This window comes from Ammospiza nelsoni, chromosome 17 (assembly GCF_027579445.1).
Source record: "Ammospiza nelsoni isolate bAmmNel1 chromosome 17, bAmmNel1.pri, whole genome shotgun sequence".
In the NCBI taxonomy this organism is placed as follows: domain Eukaryota; kingdom Metazoa; phylum Chordata; class Aves; order Passeriformes; family Passerellidae; genus Ammospiza; species Ammospiza nelsoni.
In genome coordinates this window covers 9734529-9755689 of record NC_080649.1, presented here as the reverse complement: position 1 = coordinate 9755689, position 21161 = coordinate 9734529, and the positions used below count along the sequence as shown (strand labels likewise).

The 21161-nt window shown below is 37.1% G+C and overlaps 1 protein-coding gene across 5 annotated transcripts in view; it reads left to right on the top strand.

Moving 5' to 3' along the window:
- PARN (poly(A)-specific ribonuclease) overlaps positions 1 to 17596 on the top strand; it is a 40077-nt gene extending 22481 nt beyond the window's left edge. For all 5 annotated transcript variants that reach the window (XM_059484572.1, XM_059484576.1, XM_059484575.1 and 2 more), the window contains 4 exons: positions 3108 to 3182; positions 8663 to 8852; positions 14952 to 15145; positions 16700 to 17596. In XM_059484572.1, coding sequence (XP_059340555.1) covers positions 3108 to 3182; positions 8663 to 8852; positions 14952 to 15145; positions 16700 to 16752 — 512 coding nt within the window. In that variant the 3' untranslated portion in view covers positions 16753 to 17596. The remainder of the gene's footprint in view (positions 1 to 3107; positions 3183 to 8662; positions 8853 to 14951; positions 15146 to 16699) is intronic.
- The last annotated feature ends 3565 nt before the right edge of the window (positions 17597 to 21161 follow it).

The window sequence follows — 21161 nt, the reverse complement described above, 5'->3', positions numbered from 1 at the left end:
TTAAAGCAAAGTGTCTTGAAATCCAGCAGTATTAGTAGATTTTTACAGAAAAATTATTTTAGAATGAATTCAAGCAGAGTTATAGTCTTCCATGGAGCTTCTAACAAAATATGGTGAAACAGCTGAAAGGGCTGCAGTGTCACACTTGGAACTGGTTTACATTTGCTACTCTAGAAGGGGTGTTCATGATTCTGAAATCCTTCAGGACTGCCTGCATACCAACTGGACACCTGTTCATGCAAGATGTTTGTATAGTCTCAGGGGTGAATGTAGTTTCACTGTACCAGTACTTGCAGCACTATGCAGTCTCTTAGAAGACGTTAGATTCTTAAATTTGCATTGTTTATTTGGTCATGCTGATGTGAAATAGGAAGTCATTAAAACAGGATTTGCTGGAATACAGCTTCGGTGTATAGCTTTAAGTTCTACCTAAATTAATGTCTTTGGGCTTTTGATTCAAACTCATACTATTGAAGTATTATAAAGACTACTGCTTAATTACCAGTAGAAATCATGTAGGAGATGTACAAGAACAGAGTATAAAAAAGAAAATGTTTCAATTATGTAATCCATCAGTATGATTTTATTCTGTGGACTTTATCTAGTTTGCATGTTTGAGCTAATATGTGGAGAATTTTCAAATTTCTTTATAGAAGAAATACATTTTACTTGCGCCTTCATGTCATTGTCCACCCGTGCCACCACCAGTGGCATTCATCAAAGTATTGAAGACTTGATGTGCAGAGAGAGAGATTTCCTGGTTTATTTCTCTAGAGCTGGTGTTCCATTACATTGCTGTCCATGGCTTATCTGCACTGGCCTTGCAGTGAGCTGGCACAGGGCTCGGGTGATTGCTAAATAGTGTACTGCAGCTGCATTTGCTTTCCAGATCTTTATTTGCATTTCACCATACTTCTGAAATGCACAATATTTACTGAGTGCTTAGCAGTATTGCTGAATGATTTAATTTATTAATCTTATCTCTCCTAAATTCTTACTTCTTAATAATGATGAAATGTGGCAGTCTGAAGAGAGCATTTCTTAAGCATGGAGAGTTGCATAAGAGCATTTGTTGTGGTTTGCTTCAGATTGGAACTCAGTGTCTGCTATTTAATGTTTGACTTTCTTTAAATTCTGTATCTAAAATTTATAAATCTGAGTATAAAAGCAAGATATGTTGGCAGGTGTTGAAACCCTTTATTAGCTAAAAATGCAAAGTCAAAAGTCATATGGAATGCATCAACCTTTCTGCAACAATAAATAAGGGTCTCATACTGAAATTATGTGCCACCAATAGGTTGGATTTTTATTAATTTATTTTTATTTGGCACTTAGTGAAAATATGGATTCTGAAGTCCATCTGAATAATAGCTGAATTCCTTTAGGAATTTTTTTTTTGTCTGTTGCTGATCCTATTTTATACTGAGGGCACAATTGCAAGGTATTCAGGAGAATTTTTCTTTCTGATCTATCTTTCAGTCTGCTCAGGTAGTTTGAAATTAATAAACTGTATATATAGGAAGAGGACACAATATGGACAGCATTTCTGTGTTCCAGAGTTACAACAGAATATGGTCTCAGATGTCTGAAATGATTGTTTAGAAAATTTTGTAATTAGTAATACAAAATTGGAGAACTTTATACACAAATAATTTTAGAGCAAAGACTTAGCAATGCATATAGAGCAATATGAATTTGTACAGTAATTTCTGTCCTTTAAAGGAAACTCCATGTCGGGGTCCTGCCAGATTGCACTGAAGTTCTGAGCTGCAGTCACAGCTCAGGCCTTGCTTGTGTTGGGAAATGTTAATGTCCTGCCAAAAGGATGTTCTCCCTACACCAAAGAGACTTACCCATAGGCAGCAGAGTTCTGTGTTCTTCAAAGGCAAAATTATTAGAAATTGAATTTATGTGCCCTAAAATATGTTTAAAGAAATTCTAACTTCATGGTATAGGCTCATCTTAATAGCAACCTTAGCCCTTCCGTACAGGGAGATGTCAGAAACCATACTGAATTAATTATGGTTTTGGCAATGATCAAAATTATTATAACTTAAACTCCTAAATAGCTGGCTACTCAAATGTATAGCATGCAAATGAAATCTATCTAGGCTTTTATTTTTTTATAATTAGAAAATCTGTTTATAATCTGGCTGGATTTCAGAAGAGATTTCTATAACCTTGTAACCCATAGACTAAATTAGATTTCAATAGATTAAACAACTGAGAATAAATGTATTTTAGCCATTTTGCATCGTTGTTTTTAACCTTGTAATGTCTGAAGGTTAAATGGTGGTGTAACATTATATGTAACTTGATTTTGTAGTCTACATGAAAAAAATGGCACCAGTTTTCAATATCTGAATTGTACTAACAGTAAAGCACTTAGATAAGGACAGGAGAGGTAAGCACAGGAGATGTAAATGGATTTCAGACTATAATAAGACCTTGTGTCTGGAATGGGAATCCTTTCCTCTGCTTTTGCTTGATTATGAGCTCTTTTAGTGCTAATGTGACATTTTAAGCCATTCACATAGAAAATGCACTAACTGCTTGATGAATAGGGGGACTTATTTCCAGTCACTGTTCCATTGTAACAGCTTCCAAATGAGGTCCAGATTTTGTGCATTTGTCCTCATATTGACTCAAATTAAGTTTTTAGTTCACATCCAGGAAATTATGTATAGTGGGATTCAAACAAATCAGAGTTTGAAAATTTAGTATCTCAACAGTGGAGTTCTCCCTTGGTGTGATCAATCCTCTACCTACTCCTTTCGACTGGAATTTATCATCACTCAAAGAGCTGTTATTTATTTATGTAAAGGGCTGAAATTCCCAAATAATCACTTCAGTTTATTTTGTAGACTCATACATGAAGGGAGGATGTGAGGGTCTGGGATGTACAGGATGCTCACGCTGCCCTGACTTTCTGGGCAGTTCCAGGCCCTTGTGCAACTGGGTATGAACTACACACCTGTACAGTGGACAAAAGCCTTCTCAAGTGCAGTTACTCCTAGTTTTCTTTTTTATGTCATGTCATACCAGATAAAAGTGTGTGACTAAGTCTAAATTAAAAGTAGTCTTAAAAATTTCTTTTGCTTTTCTAGGTAACATTCAGGTTTCGTGGATTGACGATACATCAGCATTTGTCTCACTGAGCCAGCCAGAGCAAGTACAAATAGGTGAGTGTTGGGTTTACTTCAGCCTTAAGACTTTAACTGGCTCCTGCAAAATGCTCTGAGCCAGCAGGGTCTGTGATTCTAATAGCAAAACCACTGACTTGTTTGGAGGAACTGGACTTCCATAGAGCAGCACATGTGTTGGCAGCAAAGACAAGCCCAAACTGGACTTGCTTGAGAGTTTTGTGTTTCATTCCATGACCCTCCCAGTACCTAAACCTGTATGTGGAATAGTGCTGGTTTCTTCACTTGGGGCTGTATTTATTGAGGCTATTTACTGTTACTTTGCACAGGGTATAACTGTCAAAGACTTTTGTGGTTTTCACCTCCAAGTACCCTTTGGACTGATGCACATTTGGTTTGGTTTACATTTACAAGGAATAAATGCAGTGAGAAGCCTTTTGGTGCTATTGTAGAGCACATGCAAAATAAGAGTGTCCAAAGAGCCTGGACTGTTAATATGCCTACAGTCTGTGTAGGAACAATGTGCAGTCTCTCCAGACATAAGTTTGTAAATTTTTATTTGAACATTTGAAAATATTGCTGTTAGTTATGTGGGAAAACAGTCTTCTTGGTGTGTTGGGTTTTAGGTTGGGTTTGTTTGTGGTTTGGGGATTTTATGTTGTTTTGGAGGTGGCTTTGGGGTGGAGTTTTTTAAGATTTTTGATTGACTGTAGTGGAATCCAGAAGCTCTTAGTGGTTTCTCTAGTTGTTTTGGGCATTTATTTGAGTTCTGACCCATAACCTTACTTCAGGGAAGAATGGCTGAAATTTAAGGCCATTATAGATGATCATTTGGGATATGTTGAGTAATGTCACCCCCATTTACTGAAATGCTTGCATCAAATGCTGTGGGGCCAGTGAGAGCAGCAGTATATGTAACTCTTCTGATTAACTGGCTAAAATTTTGTTGCACTTAAGAGCTTTTCAGACAGAATTCTTACAATTAAAAAAAGATATAAAGCAGATTAGAAAACCCCACGGAGTTTACCTCATCTATCCTTACTATGCTCAACTAAAGAAGCTTTCAGGGCCTGGATGTACAATCAGTGCATCTCTGTAATTCCTTATGAACATCCTGGGAGTGTTGTTCATACTTCCTCATACATTCATAGCTGTGCAGAGGATATTGAGGGCTCACCAGCAGCCTCCTTATAGCAATTGCTCCATAGCAGCAAGAGCCATTGTTTCTTCATCCATATATAGATATAAGAATGAAATAACTTCTAATGAGAAGTTCCAGATAAAGAATTATGTCAATTAAAGCTTTCCTAGATGCTGCTGCAGTAAATTCCCCACTGCTCCTCAGGCACTTCTCCATTGTCTAAATGCTTGGCATATACATTGTCACCACTACTTTTTGTAGTTTTTGTTCTTAGGTTTGGTTTTGGTTTTTTTGTTGTGTTTTGGTTATAGTAAGTACATATTTTGGAAAGAACTGAATTATTGAAATTGAATCTTTCTGGCACTGCTCTGTGTCTTTTTTTTGTGCTTTGACAAGCAGAAGGCTTGTTCTGTGGCCTACATGCTGGGAAATGTTATTTGTTTGAAAGCACAGGTGATTATAGTCTTTCATAGATTTTCATGAAATCAGGTTAGTAGATATTCATATACTGAAAGCAGTGAGTCAACCAAGCTGATAAATTAGAGTAACCTCAATTACCAAAAATTGCTTAAAATTCTTGGTATTTCATTGGTTTGGGACCTGTTTGGTTTTTTTGGGTTTTTTATTGTTTTTTTCTGTAATAAATGCATTTTAAAATCAATTCTGTTATTCTATTCCCTATCTTAAATTCTTTAATGAATTGTTTTGGTAATAAAAGTCACTGTTTGTACTTGTGATTTAGTGAGATATGCTTAAGTGAAGAACCTAGGAATAACTGTAATGTGGCCTGGTTTTTAACCTGTTCCTATAAATGTCTGCATCTTCTGGACTTTGTAAAAAGCCTTGGAGGACTGTGAAACAATATGAATACAAGGCAAGATGTTGCTATGGGTGTACTTCTATGCTTATATCTTGAAGAGATTTATGATTTTGAGCTGCTGTTTAGAATCTGTATAGCCACCTTCTATCTTAAGCTGATACAGGAGAGGAGAACAAAGGGATGGGCAGCACCATGTACAAATTGGTGTTATCAGTTTGGGTACAGCCTGCAGATAGTTGCTCTTATCAAGTATACTTGAGATACTCTGGTCAGCTAATTAGCCACGTGTTAACATTTTAATGCCTTGCAGCAGAAATTGTCCAGGTATGCTTGAAAGACTGAAAACTGTATATAGGTTAACAAAAGGGGCCATTCATGTTACATTGAAAATTTCACTAATATTTAACAAAATATAGTTGAATTCTGCTTACACCTTGGCAATGTCCATGGTTACATCATCATGTACGTTTTTTTAGGATTTATGGCTTCTCTGGGAGTAAGTTTGTACATTTGCTGTGGAAGAGCTCTGCCCTGAATGTTGTGTAGGGGACAATTGAATTCTATTTAGGTTAATTTAAAAGATGCCCTCTGATTTGGGATGTTGAGTCTTCTGCTTTCTGTTGATAAAATAGGCACACAGCCCTGCTGCTTCCACTCCTGAGTTTTACTTTGAAATACTGGACTATGCATGTGCCCTTTTGTCATCATGGCAAACTTCTGGATTGTTACATGTGTCATGAATAGCCCTAGTAGTCAGTAAATAAGGCTGTGGAACCATATGGTGAGTATTGAGAGTAAAACAAAATGCCTCCTTAGCTACTCCTAATTGCACACTGTTGCTGTGGCTGAGGCACTGCTCCCATGTTTAAGGAGAACATGGTCAGATAAGGTTAATGCAGCATCCATACAGAGGTCACTTAAAGGCTTCACAGGTGACATTTTACTGAAGTATTTCATAAGCTTAAGTGTTTAGCATTGCAGCCTTAATCTGTAGAGCTCTGTGTGTTTATTGTATTTATATATTGTGGCTTTTCTTTTACCTACATGGTTCACCAACATATTTGTCTTTTTATTAAGAGGCTTAATATTATCAGTGGCCATCTGTCAGGATGTTGCTCTCCATAAAAGCAAGGACTTGACAGAAAGGTGTCTTTGTAAACATTCCTCTTGGACCACTCAATGACAGTCAGCCTGTTTGATGTCTTCCCTAGTAATAAGGGAAGGTGCCATCCTTTAGAAATGCTTTTCCTAAAATAGTTTGCAGTTACTGTTATTCTGCTATGAGATAGAAAATTTGGGGCTGCAGTTAATGTGAAGTGCAGCCACATGGTGTTGGTTACTAGGTTAGGTGTCACAGAAAGATTAGTCTCATCTCTTGAAATTTAAAGAAATAAAGAAATACCCCCCCAACTTCTCTTTAGTTTTTTAGAATTCACAGAACATTCTAGCAGTGGATTTCGTCTCCTGGGAGTGCAGAACAACCTAACTGTATTTGCTTTGTTGGCAATATGGACAGCATCCATCAAAAAAGCATCAGAGGAGCTGCTCTTCAATTCAAGATCATGCAAGATTGTTTTATCTCTGTGGCTCCTTAGACTTCTCCATATGGCTTCATTTCAGTTTTTCAATGATGAAGCAAAATATTCAGCATGTAACATTTTATATTAAATATATATGCTATATATGTATATACATATATTTGTGTGTGTGCCATATGAATGGATTGCTGTAAAATACATGCCTTATTTCAAGAAAGTAGACTTGACTTTGTACAAAAATACTGACTCTTGCACAGATTTATTTTAGAATTATATTTAGGCCTCAAATTATTTGTTTTTCTTCCTTGAGAAAGGCCTGAGTTTATCAAGGAATTAAATGGCAGACCCATAACTTTGGCTCATATCTTGTAGCAAAACAAATAATGTTATTGTATTTTAACAAATGAGTATGTATCAGATGATCCATGGTAACTTTGTGCTTGATTTTAGCAAGTAAAAACATGCTTGAGTTTAACTAAACAAATTTTCCCCCAAGGAATGTTGGCTGGCATGCAGTAAACTCCAGTGAGCCTTATTAATTCATTCATGATGCCTGCCCCATAACTTCATGGGCAATAAATATTGTCCTAATTCTTACAAGCAGATCCTGTAACTTTGCAGTTCAAAACAAATACAAGAGGGATGAAAGGAGGTATGTCTGACACTTGTTGGTTAGTGCAACTATCTCATGGGGCTGTTAATCAGAACTACTGCTGTCTGTACTTGGGATTAAAATTAAATAGTCAACACTCCTGCCTGGTCTTATGTATGTTGCAACAGCAGCATCCATATACCATGGCAGGTACTATAGATACCTGTTTTACTGTTACACAGCAAATACACAGAATGGATGCTCTGTCCTGAAAGAGGAGAAAAAACCACATCCACCCATCTTCCTCTCCTTTCTGAAATTTGGTGTTGGAGCTTGCCATCTCTAGTGCTTGCACCAGAGGTAGCACAGAATAACATGTATTTATAACAGCTCAGCTAGAATCCCAGAGTGGGATATGCATCTGAAATGGCTCTAAAAAATTGGAAGTACATAATAAAATCAGGATTTTTGTCTCCACTACAATTGCAGTATTTTAAAATATGCAGGAAAACAGTCTGAGGTTGGGGAGGGGGGGTTGTTGTGTTTTGTTTACATTTAAACTGGTTTACTGCTTGGTTTACAATACTTTCTTTCAGAGAGCTAGGCTGAAAGCAGCAGAAGACACCAGTTGACAGTCAGTTTAATTTGCTGATTCATCTGTTACAGGGATGGCGTCAGGCCAGAGCTTGGCTCGCAGAGTAAAGGCTGAGAGCTGTGAAGATGCTGGGGCTTGAAGGAATGTTGTTAAATTGTTACTGAGTGGAGGCAGTGAAAGTTTTTTCTTTAGTTTTAAAGTGCTTCTAATTTTGCATTGACAGAAATCTTTCTACCTTGAACTCAAAGTGGTTTTTGGTTAAAGGGAGATCAGACATTAGAAAGATACAAGGATGGAACAGCTGGCTGTTAGTTAAGTGCTTCTTCCATGGATATCTTGTGCAACCAAAAATGCAGCTCAAATAAGCTTATGTTTCACAGCAATCAAACAGAGTTTTGGCAAAGGCTTTGCAAATGTCGTCTTTTCCTGGCAGACTTGCAAAATAAACCTGCTGGGTTAAGTAATGAGACTAAAAGGGAAAAAATCCAGGAAATCTTTTCTTGCCAACAAGCAATCTGGAAGAGGGTTACGACTGAAGAATTGATAGTTTCTAATTTAAAAGAAATGTCTTAAGTAGATTTAACTCTTTTTACACAAAGTCTGACTTTGAGAAGAGCTTTGAGCATCTAGTTCAGGCACTGTGACTTCTAGAGAATATGGCATTTTGGGTTTGTTTTGTTTTGTTTTTTTAATTGCTAACAATGGAACTAGAAATTGTTTTATGAACAGAACAAATAGCTTGCAGCCTTCTGCTTTTCCAAATAAGCTATTTCAGTAGAGGGCATGCTGTCATTTAAGTGTTTTGTATATAATATCATTCTCCTCCTCCATAGCTGTAAACACCAGCCGGTATGCTGAAAGTTATAGGATCCAGACATATGCAGAATATGTGGAGAAAAAACATGAAGAAAAACAGACCAAGAGAAAATGTACAGAAGATAGTTGGAAGGAGATGGAGAGGAAGAGGTTAAAAACCCAGTGCACACCTTACGTTTCCCAGAGTCGGTACTACTGTGTTAACAGGTGAGATGTCTGTGCTGCCAGCTCCTGTTCTTACTGCATTTCTGTACAAAATCTAACAATTTTCAGATAGTTCTAAACTAATCCAGGACATTTTTTCTGTGTGTATTTCTTTGCATATAAATCAGCAGTGGTACATCAGCTGTCACAAGACAATAGGTAAAGGAACAGAGGGAATTTCATCATAAATGTGATCAGACAGACTTTTAAATGCTGGGATCTTGAGGGCAGGTCACATCACAGCTTCTGAGCTTGATGTAGCTGCATAATTTCTTATAACCAAAATTTCAAAATTATTTTCTTTAGTCATATTACACTTGTGAATGGCTTGTGTCATGTGGACACTTAGTTGTCATCATGCATCTTTTAAAGACCATGTTGGTTCTGGGCTGACTTTCCATGGTGATAATAGTGCCACAAAGAATGGTATAAATTCTCTTCTAGAGCAGTCTTGATGAAGTTGTCCTTGTGCTTCAGAAATAGGATGGCAAATGATGATACTTGCATGGCTTTAAGCTTTTAGTGTAAAGCTTGAAAAGGGCTTTAGTTCATTATTTAAGGACAAAATTAAGTTAGAACATGATGCTTTTGGTTCTGGTACAGTATGTTCCCTGTGTTGCTGTATGTATTTCTTGATCCATATTTATCTGCTGATATTAATGACAGGTTTTGGATATGATGGTAACAGGCAGCTTCTTTCTCAGTTATCTGTGTAGCTGAGCATGTGAAGAGACTTTTAGTGTTAATATAATTGTATAAATAACTTATCAAGTTATTGCCATTCTTCCCCCTCCCTTCTCCTGCACTGTCCCACCAGTTCTATGAATTCTGCGTGAGAATAAGTTTGAGTGGCGTGTCTAAGTTACACTTCTCTAAGCAGATGTTTTGGTTTGTTTTTGGGGGATTTTGTCTCCTTTTCCTCCCTGCCCTGTGGTAACACAAACCAAATTTGGTGGTCATAAAACCAGTGCTGAGGTATTTCTGCTTTATCTTTCTTGGAATGCTACATTAAGTTCTAGTTCTCATTACATCTTCCTGTAAATGTTGATCTGTCAATAACGAATTCAGTAAAATTGTTCTGTTCTTTTCATGACCTTATAATTTTGCAGGTGTGTATTTTGGCAAGCTGTCAGATCTTCATGGCTTTTGTCATGCTGGGAATTCTAAATGTGTTACAGACACGTTTGATTCAAAAAAACATATGGAGGGATGATGATACAATCCATATCAAATGAAGTTAGTTTAATGGAACTGTTGTACTCAGGGATCCTGGGGAGTCCATGCTGTGAGGAGCTGAGGAGCTCTAAGGATTCTCCTGGCACAAGGCTGCACGTGGCTAAGGCTTAGCACTAAGGTGGTGGACTATTAAATAGTCTGGAAATACTTACTACACCTTGAGATGCTGCAAAGAAACACTGAGTTCTAGTCTTGTTTCTGCCAGAGGAAGTGTCTCCTGTCAGTGAGTGCTGGGGTTTGGGTACCTCACAGGTTGCAGGCAGATGGTAATGATGGCAGCTCATGAAGAACAGGAAATGCAGAAAGCTGATTTGCTGTTGTCTTGCAAAGAAGTTTAAGATCCACCACAAATGTGTCATTTGGAAAATTGCTGAACAAAATTTTCAGTAAATTCTTTCCCTAAAAGTTTGACATACCCTAGCGAGTTGTTTGTCTAAGCACTTACTCTCCTTGAAATTTTTTAATACCTTTTCTTCACGTAGTGTTGTAAAATTCTACAAGAAGTAGCTTTTTCTTTTCACATGTTCAACAACTTGATAGCCTTGGAAAGCAGCCTTTATTTTGTTGACAGATCTCTTATAATTGATGTTACATAATTTTTTGTTCTCTTATTATTCCATTAATAAAGTAATTTGGTTCTGTCCCACGTTGCCTCTCATGCAGGTCTTTTGACATGTTTTTCTTCACTTAGTTTTATTTTTTAGTAGTTATATTTAATTCTTTTGTCAATTTATATTTTGTAATGCTTCCTCTGAAGTATAACCTGTTTAGTTAGAACGTGGAACTGCAAACCATGATCTTTGATTTCACTCAAGATGAACTCTATTTTCCAGAAGAAGGTATACAAAAATATTTCTATCTAAAGGTATATAAAATATTTCTATTTTATCTATTATATACAATTAATATGTTTATTATATACAATAAATAGATTTGTTTTCATATGAAATATAATATCAATGTTTATATAAACAATCAGGACAAATATGTATGTGTGCATGTATATTTGCCCAGATTAGTTGAAGTCGTATCTAGCTGAGCACTCAGCACTGTGATGTATCCAGCAGCTGATCTCTTATAATAGCTTCATGTTACTGCATCCTTTATTTATTTATTATTTAATGAGCTTGCTGCATCAGCTTCTGCCAAGGAGCACAGCTGCAGGATAGCAGTTTGTCTCCATGATGACAATGTGTCCTGGTTACTTTTTCATTCAGTAAAGAAGTTGTTGAGTATTTCTTGTAAGGAACTTTTGTCTTAAATTGACAGATTGATAAATATGTAACAAAGGTTCTTTAATTCTTGTCTTGTTGATAAAACTGTAGTTCTATATTGTAGAGGAATTTCTCTTCAGAAAATAAAGTTTAATAGTGTTAATAGCTGTCACAAGGTAAAACAATTTATAATTAATATGTATCCCTTGCATATAACTTGATATTACCCTTAAATATAAAAATTGATTTCAATGGAAATACGGCTAATTATGAATGTTAGATGGAGAAGTAGATGAAAAAGTGTTGCATTTGACAAAACTTCAAGTACTAAATAAGATCCCCTTGTCCAGATCTGTTGCTATTCAGAACACACATAGGAAACAGATGGAACTGGCTGTGTTGTGCTTAGCAAAGGACTGCCTGCCAGCTCTGCCATGACTGTTACATGCATGGCTTTAGGAGCTTTTCCTTAGCAAAACAGTGTTAAACCATGGCAGGAAAAGTCCAGTGGGGTTTGCTCTATGGAAAACTAGGTGCCCTGCTCTGTTTGTACTTACTTATTCTCCTGATCATCATCTGGAAAGAGTAAAGAAGAGTAAGGGCAATGCCAAAAGGCAGTGTATGAAGTACAAGGAAAGGGTACAATTCTGCCTAAAACTGTGAGTGCTGCATCTTCTGTCAGGTCAGGGGGCTGTTTGTAGCACCACTTCCTTGAATGTCTTCATTTGGCCAAAGATAGCTAATTCTTGAAATGTGCAAGTGTTTCTACTTGGTTTATTGATGATGATTCTTTTTGTTTATTACAGAAATGGTTTTTTACAGTGGTTTATTACCCCCTAAAGAATAGGAATTGCAAAAGCTGAGGTATTAAGGGTATAGATAACAAATATTGCAAGTAAATTATTATAGTGTTCCTGCTTGTATTGTTATTTTAGGTGAATTCACCTGCTCTTCAGCTGAAATGACTGATTTTTATGATGGATCAGTATCTAGTCCCACCCCTCAATGTTGTTTCAAGTGTCAAGAGAACTTAGTTTTGTGTAAATTAAATTTATTTGAAATTGTAGGTCCTCATACATCTAGGCCAGTTACAAATACCTTGTTGTCGTGAAGTGTTTCTTTGAAAAATCAGACATCCTTTTCCAAAAGAGAAAATGTTAAATGCTACATCATCATAATTGTTTTCCTACTTTTTGCTCCCCTCCATGTGCTGATTATTTAAATTTAATTACCATAGTGGTAATTGGATTGCTGCTATTTAGTACATCTGATAATATATTCTTTAGAAAATAAAATGAGTTATTGCCTGGATAGCTGTTGTAGAGGTGTATTTTGAACCTTGAGTGTTGCATGGTTAGAGGATGGGGTGAATCTGTGTCTCTAAATGGTCATAAGGATCATAAGAGAAGTCTGTCTGCATTGGGCAATGACTGAATGCAATTATTGTGTTCAGTCTTTAACTTTGTTCAGTTGTTTGTCAGCTGAATGAAGAAGTTGAGGCAGATATGTGCACACATCCAAAATAACTGTTATAAGTGGAAAGCTGAACTTTGAGTAGTGCTCTAACTTGTGTATGCAACCATACTCATTTACTGCTTGGTACATAAATGATGTTGCTGTAATCTTAAATCTTATTCAAGGTTAAAGAAGAACAAGACATAAAACAATTAACCCTTTCCCCTCCAGAAGCCATGCAGTCCATGAATGAATAGCAAATAAAATTATTTGGGAGAAAGGAAGACAATGGTTCTTCATTATAAAATATGTTTATTTTGTATTTTGTGCTGCCACTTTTTGGTGGTGGGCTTTTTTTTCCCCCCCCTAAGGTATCTGCAGGAGGCCCATAAGGCCTAAAATTAATTTTTATATTGTTCTTTGGTGTGCAGCTACATGTGCACTGAAGGTCAAGAATTTGTTTCTCTTTATTTGCAATAACTTCACAGGAGTCTTATGTTGGAAAAAATTAAATTCAGCCATAGGACCATTCAAGAAGGGATCTTCTTCCTACAGTGAGTGCAAGTTCCCTTCTGAGAGCCAAGTGCTGAAGAAATCCTGGGATCATAATTTATGGTTCTTGAGTTTTTTCTTCCTAATGTATTTTTCAGAATAGCTTTCCCAAAAGTAGAATTCTTACAAGCTTTTCTAAACTGTATTTAAAAAAAAATAGTAGTTTTTCATTTCCTAATGCTACTTCTTCCCTAGATTTTTTTTCTTTCCAGCCCTAGTTTTTGCCTGTTTTGCAATCCTGAAGTGTGTACATAGGATTAACAGTTCTATCCAGCTTTTTATTGGTGGTGGTTATGGTATGACTCAAAATGATGATTTGTAAGAAATCATGCAAGAAGGCCTTCTGTGTGTGAATGTTTGGAGGAAAAAACAGCTATTCATCAAAGTAAATGGTGTTTGTGCTCCTAAAGTGGATATAAGAGCATGAGATGTAATCATATGTTTCATCTTTGTTTATTGCCTTTGGACATCCCAGACAGTCTCTGTTTTAAGTTGCAAAATGTTCAGCTGAAAAAATTCTATTTCAAAGCCAAAAGTATACTGCAAAATTTAACAGTTCTTCCTTTAGCTGAAACCTTACTGAAACACTGCAATTCACTGCTGTTGATTAAAAAGAAAAAAAATACCTTGTAAAGCTTTGTTTTATAACTTGGTATTAATATTTATTTAACTCACAGAATAGAACATGGCTTAGATGCATACAGCCATGTTGTGTAGTTCTAATTAAAAATAAAAGTTCATAAATCTAAAACTACCCTTTCTAAAATTGGTTGTTCTAAAAGCATTATATTAGACATTTAAGTAGCTGGTGTTTACATACATAGAAGTTCATAATGGGAACTGTTTTTTAATTAGCCCCTTTGCTACCTCATTCTGTTTTATACTCATGCTAATTTGATTTTAATATTGTCAGTTGTCTTTTAAGGAAATTTAACAATAGCATTGCAGTGGAACAAAAGCCTACACAAGGTTATTTCAGTGTGTGTGAATGGAGTGGAGCTCTGAGTTATCTTTATACTCTGTTAGTCAGACTTCATTCAAATGCTGCTAATGAAATGAGTGTGCAATTTCTTGTGCTCTTTATTTTACTGGTCCCATGAATAACAGGGCTCTGCACTTGAAAGCCAGATTTAAGTTTTATAGGTGGAGCTTGATGTTTTCCTCTACCTTTTATATATAAATGCTTTTAAAACTACCTGTAGTTCCAGCAGAGAGGTGAAGTGAGCATGTAGACTCCTTCAATTTCAAGATGTGGTTTTGAGGCTTCAGTTGTGCATGATTTGCTGTCTATTGACAGTGCTTTAAAGAGTTTGCATAACTATGAGAATAAAATGTAAAACTGTGCAGGGATAGAGAACTGATTTAATTACATTTCACATGAGTGATCTCATCAGAATAGCAGCTAAGTCTGAGACATCAGTAGTACAGAAATTAATACCTTGATCTACAGAAGATCAGATTAGATAGCAAATTTGAGGAATTTTATAGTTAGGCCAAATCTTTCAGATACTGCAATTTCATGGTACACCACTCAGGACAGTTTATTCTTCTACCTTCATAAGCATTTAATAGAAGTACAACAATGTGTACTTATGTACCTGTGTCTTCTTGACATTTTCACAATCATCTTTCTTCTGTCTCCCAGTTATACAGGTACCAGTACAGTGGGAAAGAGAAGCATGAGTCCTATTGAGGAAGAAACTGTTTCTGATGATATGGAAGAGGGAGAAGGCCAAGATCCAGAAAATGATCAGACAGACTCCTGTGCAGAGTCCCTTCCAGATGGCAAGAAGAGAGCCAAAAAGTTGAAAAAGATCAAGACAGAGCAAGTTCCAGCAGGTAAGTGCTGGAACCATGTTAATGCACATGGTTTTCTGTTCTGTTTGGAAATGTTCTAGGCCTGAACAGAACTGAAATTCTTTTCTTGAAAGTCATTGCTTCTAGCAGTAACTTACTCCATTACATTCAAAGTTCTTCTTGAAACTGAAGACTGCATCATATAAAAATGGTAAAAAAAATCAACAAACAAACCCAAAACAAGATCAAAAAGCAAAGAACTCAGCCCAAACCAAAAAACTCACAACCAATCAAAACCCAATCTGACACCAACCAAAGGAATCAGAATGTAGTTGACTCATTACTTTTGCTTACCTTTTCCTTAAAATAAAGCTTTTTCAATATTTTTTAATGTGACTTTGTAGATAAGGTTAGTCAATGTGTTTTGCATTGTAAGCAAAATTGAAGGCACTCTGTTTTGATGCATTATGTATGCATTAATACATTCAGTGTTTTGTGTTATATTTGTAACCATAACCTTTATTGGGCTTCATTTGGCTGAAGACTTTTCACCTAGGGCTGATGTGAAGGTGGGTGTTTTCAGATTTTAATACCTGTGTAATTTTTAGCCAAAATACTTTGAACTGAACATCTGACTAAATGCAGGCAGGTTACAATCAGATTATGATGTTTCACCTTGTAATTTTTGCTGTTTTGTGAGTTACTGCAGCTTGTGCAAAAAAAGTTAATAACTATCCTTAGATCACATGAATTTAAACATGAAAATATTTTAATTTTATTGATCTATTTCTTGTTGATTCTATTTCAATGTTTGTTAATAATTTCTTGCAGAAATTGGATTATAATAAAAATTAAATTGTATTTTAATTTGGTCCAGATGACCATACCATACTAGTCATCTGGAGCACTGCTTGCATTGAAGTATATTCAAATATTCATCATTAAAACTTTGTTTCAATAATTGCACTAGCAGCTTTTAACCAGAAAGTAGTATTGTATACCAGACATCCTTTCTCCTGACTTGGTAGAGTAAAATCTTTCTTAGCTGATTCAAAAGCTGTGCTTGGAAATTGTTTTCTTCTTTTTGTTCAGTAGGGCAGTTGGGGCCTGTAAGCATATGCTAAATGACAAGAGTGTCTGTAATTCTGAGTATAAAATTCAGGCTCTTATTTGGCCTTATGGGAGTATATGTTATTGGTATTAATGATTCATCTTTATTCTTCAGTTAATTTGGGATGGAAATATTCTTCACTGTCTTAACAGCCTAAATAAAAATAATGACGAGTACACTTGGGAAAATAGTATTTAACTTTATCATCCCAGTAATTGCAAAACCAAAATTACCTAATTACTAGGGTTAAAAATACATTATTTACCATTTATGTAAGAAACTTATAATTAACCTTTACTTTTTCCCCTTTTTTTTTAAAGTAGCTATTCATAAACAGTCTCTTGGTTCCTCTTTGTAAATATTGACTTGCCAGTAATGTATCTAGAGCCTCCCTCTATCGGAAAATATGTCTTAATATCCTCTGAAAGAACAACAGCAAAAAAAAAATCTTGATGTAATTTTTATTCCATGATTCTGTCTTCTAGGAAGCCTCACAAGTAGTTCCACTGGAATTTTTGAGGTCCCTGAAACATGGTAGGAAACAACTGCCTTAAAAAGTGGAATTGATTGAAAGCAGTTGAGAGAATACACCTCTTGGAAGCCATACTTTATTTAAATAAAGTGGTGTTAACAAAGCAGTATGTGTCCTGAAAATCAGTTTAATTATTTTAAACTGTTTCTTGAACAATCACTGTCAATTTTACTCGTGTGTACATCACCTAGTATATGAGTTGTTGTTGATCCTGTGAAATCCTTGCTGTTGTAACTGATGTTAGGTTTAAGAAGCAAGACTCAGTGTCCTTTGGTCACCTCCTTTGGCATGCTGGCTGTGAACTGTACAGGAACTGGCACTCTGTGATTTTGTGCTAGGCTGTTTCCTTTGCTTGGGGAGTTACCACAGCTCTCCTAATATTTAACTGTTTTCAGGCAGCTTCAGTATGCTGTCAGCATTCTGGAAACAGGTAGAACTGCAGTTTTACTTATTGCTTTCTACCTACTACTTTTTCTGGGAACATTTTTTGAATTTCTGTTCTCTACCCTCACCCCCAGTGCAGGTGGTATTCATCTAAATACCAGCATTACACATACCTACCCTTTCAAAAAACTGCAACTTAAAAGTTTCTCCAACATTAATTTCCTGGTGGGAGGTAGTTTTTCTTTGTTTTCACATCTGTTGTTCCCACTTTTAAATCCTGATTCTGTAAAAAATGTTTTTTGGTAAATGTGATAAACCTGCTAACTGCACCAGCCCTTTATTGTTTAAAAAAGGATCTGCATTGGTAGATTTCAGAAAATGTTTGATATTTAAATTTTTGTATCATGGAAATAAAACCAAAATATGTATTTCCATAACATGAAAATTAAAGACATTTTCTTAGGAACTGGTTTGGTTTTATTTATTAGCGTCTGAAATTGTTTGAGTGAGACCTTTTTTTTGTTTTCCTTCTTCCTAATATAACATATTTTTGTCATCCCGTGAGTAGCAGACCCTTTTGTTTCATGGACTATTTTCAAGATATTTGTGAAATGTAACCAAGAAAAGCAAGCCTATTGTCATAAGATTTAAATTGCTATGTGTTTCCCTTGGAGGGGTGAAAACAAAAGAATTCTACAAATCAGCAAATTCAGAACCATTCCTGTGGAAGAGTGGAATATTAAGAAGACTTCATTATATTATATTTACACTAGAGTGGGAACCACTGTCTGTTAAACATGAAATAACCTGTTTGAAGGTATGTCCAAATTTGTGGGTTTTTAAATAATTGTGAACTTGCATTGCAAAGAGGAAAAATAATTTCAAGATGTTAAATGTGAAATGTTGCATTTCTAACCTTAGAATGCTCCCAGAAGTACTATAATTAAATTAAAGTTTAATAGCAGCTCTATCATCACATTCTCACAGTAGAATGTGGGAAAGACTTATTAGTGGTGCAGGGGAAAAATAGTAACTGAACTCTTCTGCTCTCCAGAATCCAGAGACTTTTCTTCTCCAAGACTCACGACCTTGGAACTAAATACTTAAATCGCTTTCATCTTGAATATCCAAAGCAATTGTAAATTTAGTTCTCAGAATATGTGCAACAGCTAGTAACAGTCGAGTGGAGTTTTCATCTCTCCTTGAGGTGATTCAGGTAAATCACATGGTGCTCTATCCAAATGTTGGAGTGAGTTGTTAACTGTATATCCTAAAGAACTGGTTTAATATGATTTGGGACAGAGCTTGAGTCATGATGACAGAAGGGTGCAGAAGCATTTAAGGGGATTGTCAGTAGTACAGGTTAAGGGGCAAGGAGTTAGCTGCTCAAGAGACAGAGAGGGCAACAGTGTCACAGGGAATCCACCTGGAGTCTGTACCCTGAGGCTGTTTGGATCTTCTTTACTCTTGAACAGCAATGCTTACATACCTGCAGGGAAAATATAAGTCTTAATTGCATTACAATCCAATCCCTTAAAACTTGTTTCTTCAGAGTCGGCTACACTACAAAGGTTAACAGCTCTACCCACTATTTCTATACACCTCCTCTCAGGTGTCATTTTGAGAAGCTGGATGTTAATGATCTCTATCAGTTATTAATACTGCTTAAGAAAACAGGGTTCTTGCATGCCCTAGTCTTTGTGTGTGTTTGATTTTACCAGTTGACACTTGGGTAAGCTACTGAACTGTGCTGGCTGGGGCAGTAATATTTCTGACACTAAATGTGGCTGGGTGAGTGTCAGAGCTCAGCGCCGGTGGTGTCCTGAGCAGGGGCTGACGCCGCTCATCCTGCACCAGACCCCGCTGTTGTGTGGGGCTTGGTCCGCTTCCCTGTGCCTTAAATGAAATCATTAATTCTAGGAGGGAAAGAATGTAGCTTAAATTAGATCCACATTTATTTCATAATGTATGTTTAAAATACGTGCACAGAATTTGTTTTGGGAAAGCAAAGCTGTCATCACTAGTTGTGATGGCTCTGGGGCTTCCTGCTCGCTGGGGATTTGTGCTGTTACTGACTCCAGAGGTCAGAGAATCACACAATATCCTGAGGATCGTCGAGTCCAGCTCCTGGCCCTGCACCGGCCAGCCCCGAGCTCCGCCCGGTGCCTGAGGGCGCTGTCCCGGCGCTGTCCCGGCGCCTCTCGCCCTCGGCTGCTCCGCTCCCCTCAGGGCCGGCCGGGCGCTGACGGCGCGGCCGCCGCCTCTCGCCTCCCCGCCGGCCGTGTGGGGCTGGGGGCTGCAGCCGCCCTGAGAGTTGTGCTTGTGCCTTCCCTCTGTCTGAAGGAGCCGACATGACCTTGCCCTCGGTAGTGCTGAGGTGGAACATTTTCCTCACAGCCGTGCCGCGGTGGGTTCCCCGCGCTCCCGCCTGGGGCAGGGTCAGGAGCGGCCGGTCCTCGCCGCTGGCTGTGAGGGGACGGAGCTGGGGAACGCTGAGGAGAGTGTAGGAAGCAACAAACAACAATATATAGAAGTGCTGGAAGTAGTTGTTGAGGGGATTGAGGAATTGCCTTGAGAAAGTGACGGAATTTTGTAAGAAGTGTTTAAAAAAAGACACTTGGAAGTGTAGGCCTGAACATGGGAGTATCTGCCGAAATAGTGTGGAGAAACGTGAGGGAGGTGTGGCTCAGCAGCAAGTGAGGTAGGTGAGCTGAAATCCTGCCACTGCACAGCAACGAGAATTGGCTTATTTGCCCGGAACTTAGACTTGACAGTGGTAATTTATCTGTGGCAATGGATTACTTCATTGCTCACCTCAGAAAGCACGCTAAAACTGTATTTGATATAATAATTTTCAAATTCATCTCAAGTGTTTATGGGCAGGAAGTGTTAACGAGTCAAAATGCCCAGGATTGCAGCACAGGATGTAGGAAGTTGCTGGTAAATAGAAATAGAGATTATTGTATCATGTACACTAAGGGAAGAGTGTGAGTATCCCTAAAGCATGGATTTGAGTGGGGACAGGTAAGGGACAGAATGAATTTTATATGAAATTAAGATTGCTGTGACTGCAATGGCCTGTTCTTGGTCTCAGATTTGAGCTTATGGTTTGGAGCAAAAAGTTAAAAGCATCAGATGATTTAGATGGAAACCTAAATTTTATTATGGAACTGGTGGTAAAACCAAGAGAGAGACAGAAAGCTAAAACTTCTGGTGATTGTGGGAAAAAAAGTAAATGTTGTAATTCTTTCTTTCTTTAAACTTTTGAGTTCTGTCATGGTGCCCAGAAAATGTCTGGTACCCTGGATGTGTTCACTGTCTTTAAATCATAGTAAATGTAATGCAGACAAAAATGTCCTCTGCAATTCAGCGTCGGAGCCTAAAGACTCCTGACAATCAAAAGTTCTTGGCATCCAATGTGTTTAGACTGCTGCCAGCTGAGCAGATGTGTACATTGAAGAAGATTGCTCAAGTTACTCCACAGTACATTTAGGAAATGAATAAACATTTGCTTGTTTGTATTGTACTGTTACAGCTTTAAACTTACACTAAACTAACACTACATGTGTGCTTTACAGATATACTGCTACATATTCATTGGATGAGGAGCAATAGATCGTGGGTTAGACTGAGTTTTATAGGGTCAATGTATTCATATTTAGGATGTTCTTTTTGCTGCAATAGGTATGCAGGAAGCTCATTTTTAAAATGTTTTTTTTCCATCAGGGTAATTATTGGCAGCTATGTGCTTCCATGAGTGCTATAGCAGATCACAGGTCGGTCCCAGCTCAAGGCAAACTTGTATGAAACACATCTATTCAGAAATGCAGTAGAGAAAACATTCAGCCAAACTGGGAAAAGTTGAATTTCCCTGCACTTATATTAATTTCTTAAAATACATGATAATCATAGTTGTACATGAGCGGTCAACAGTCTGCAAGTTTTGCAAACAATGTTGTGGTTTATTACCAGAGTGACCCTGTATGAGGGGGCAGGTAGTGGTGTGCAGCTGAACATGAATGTCTGGAGGT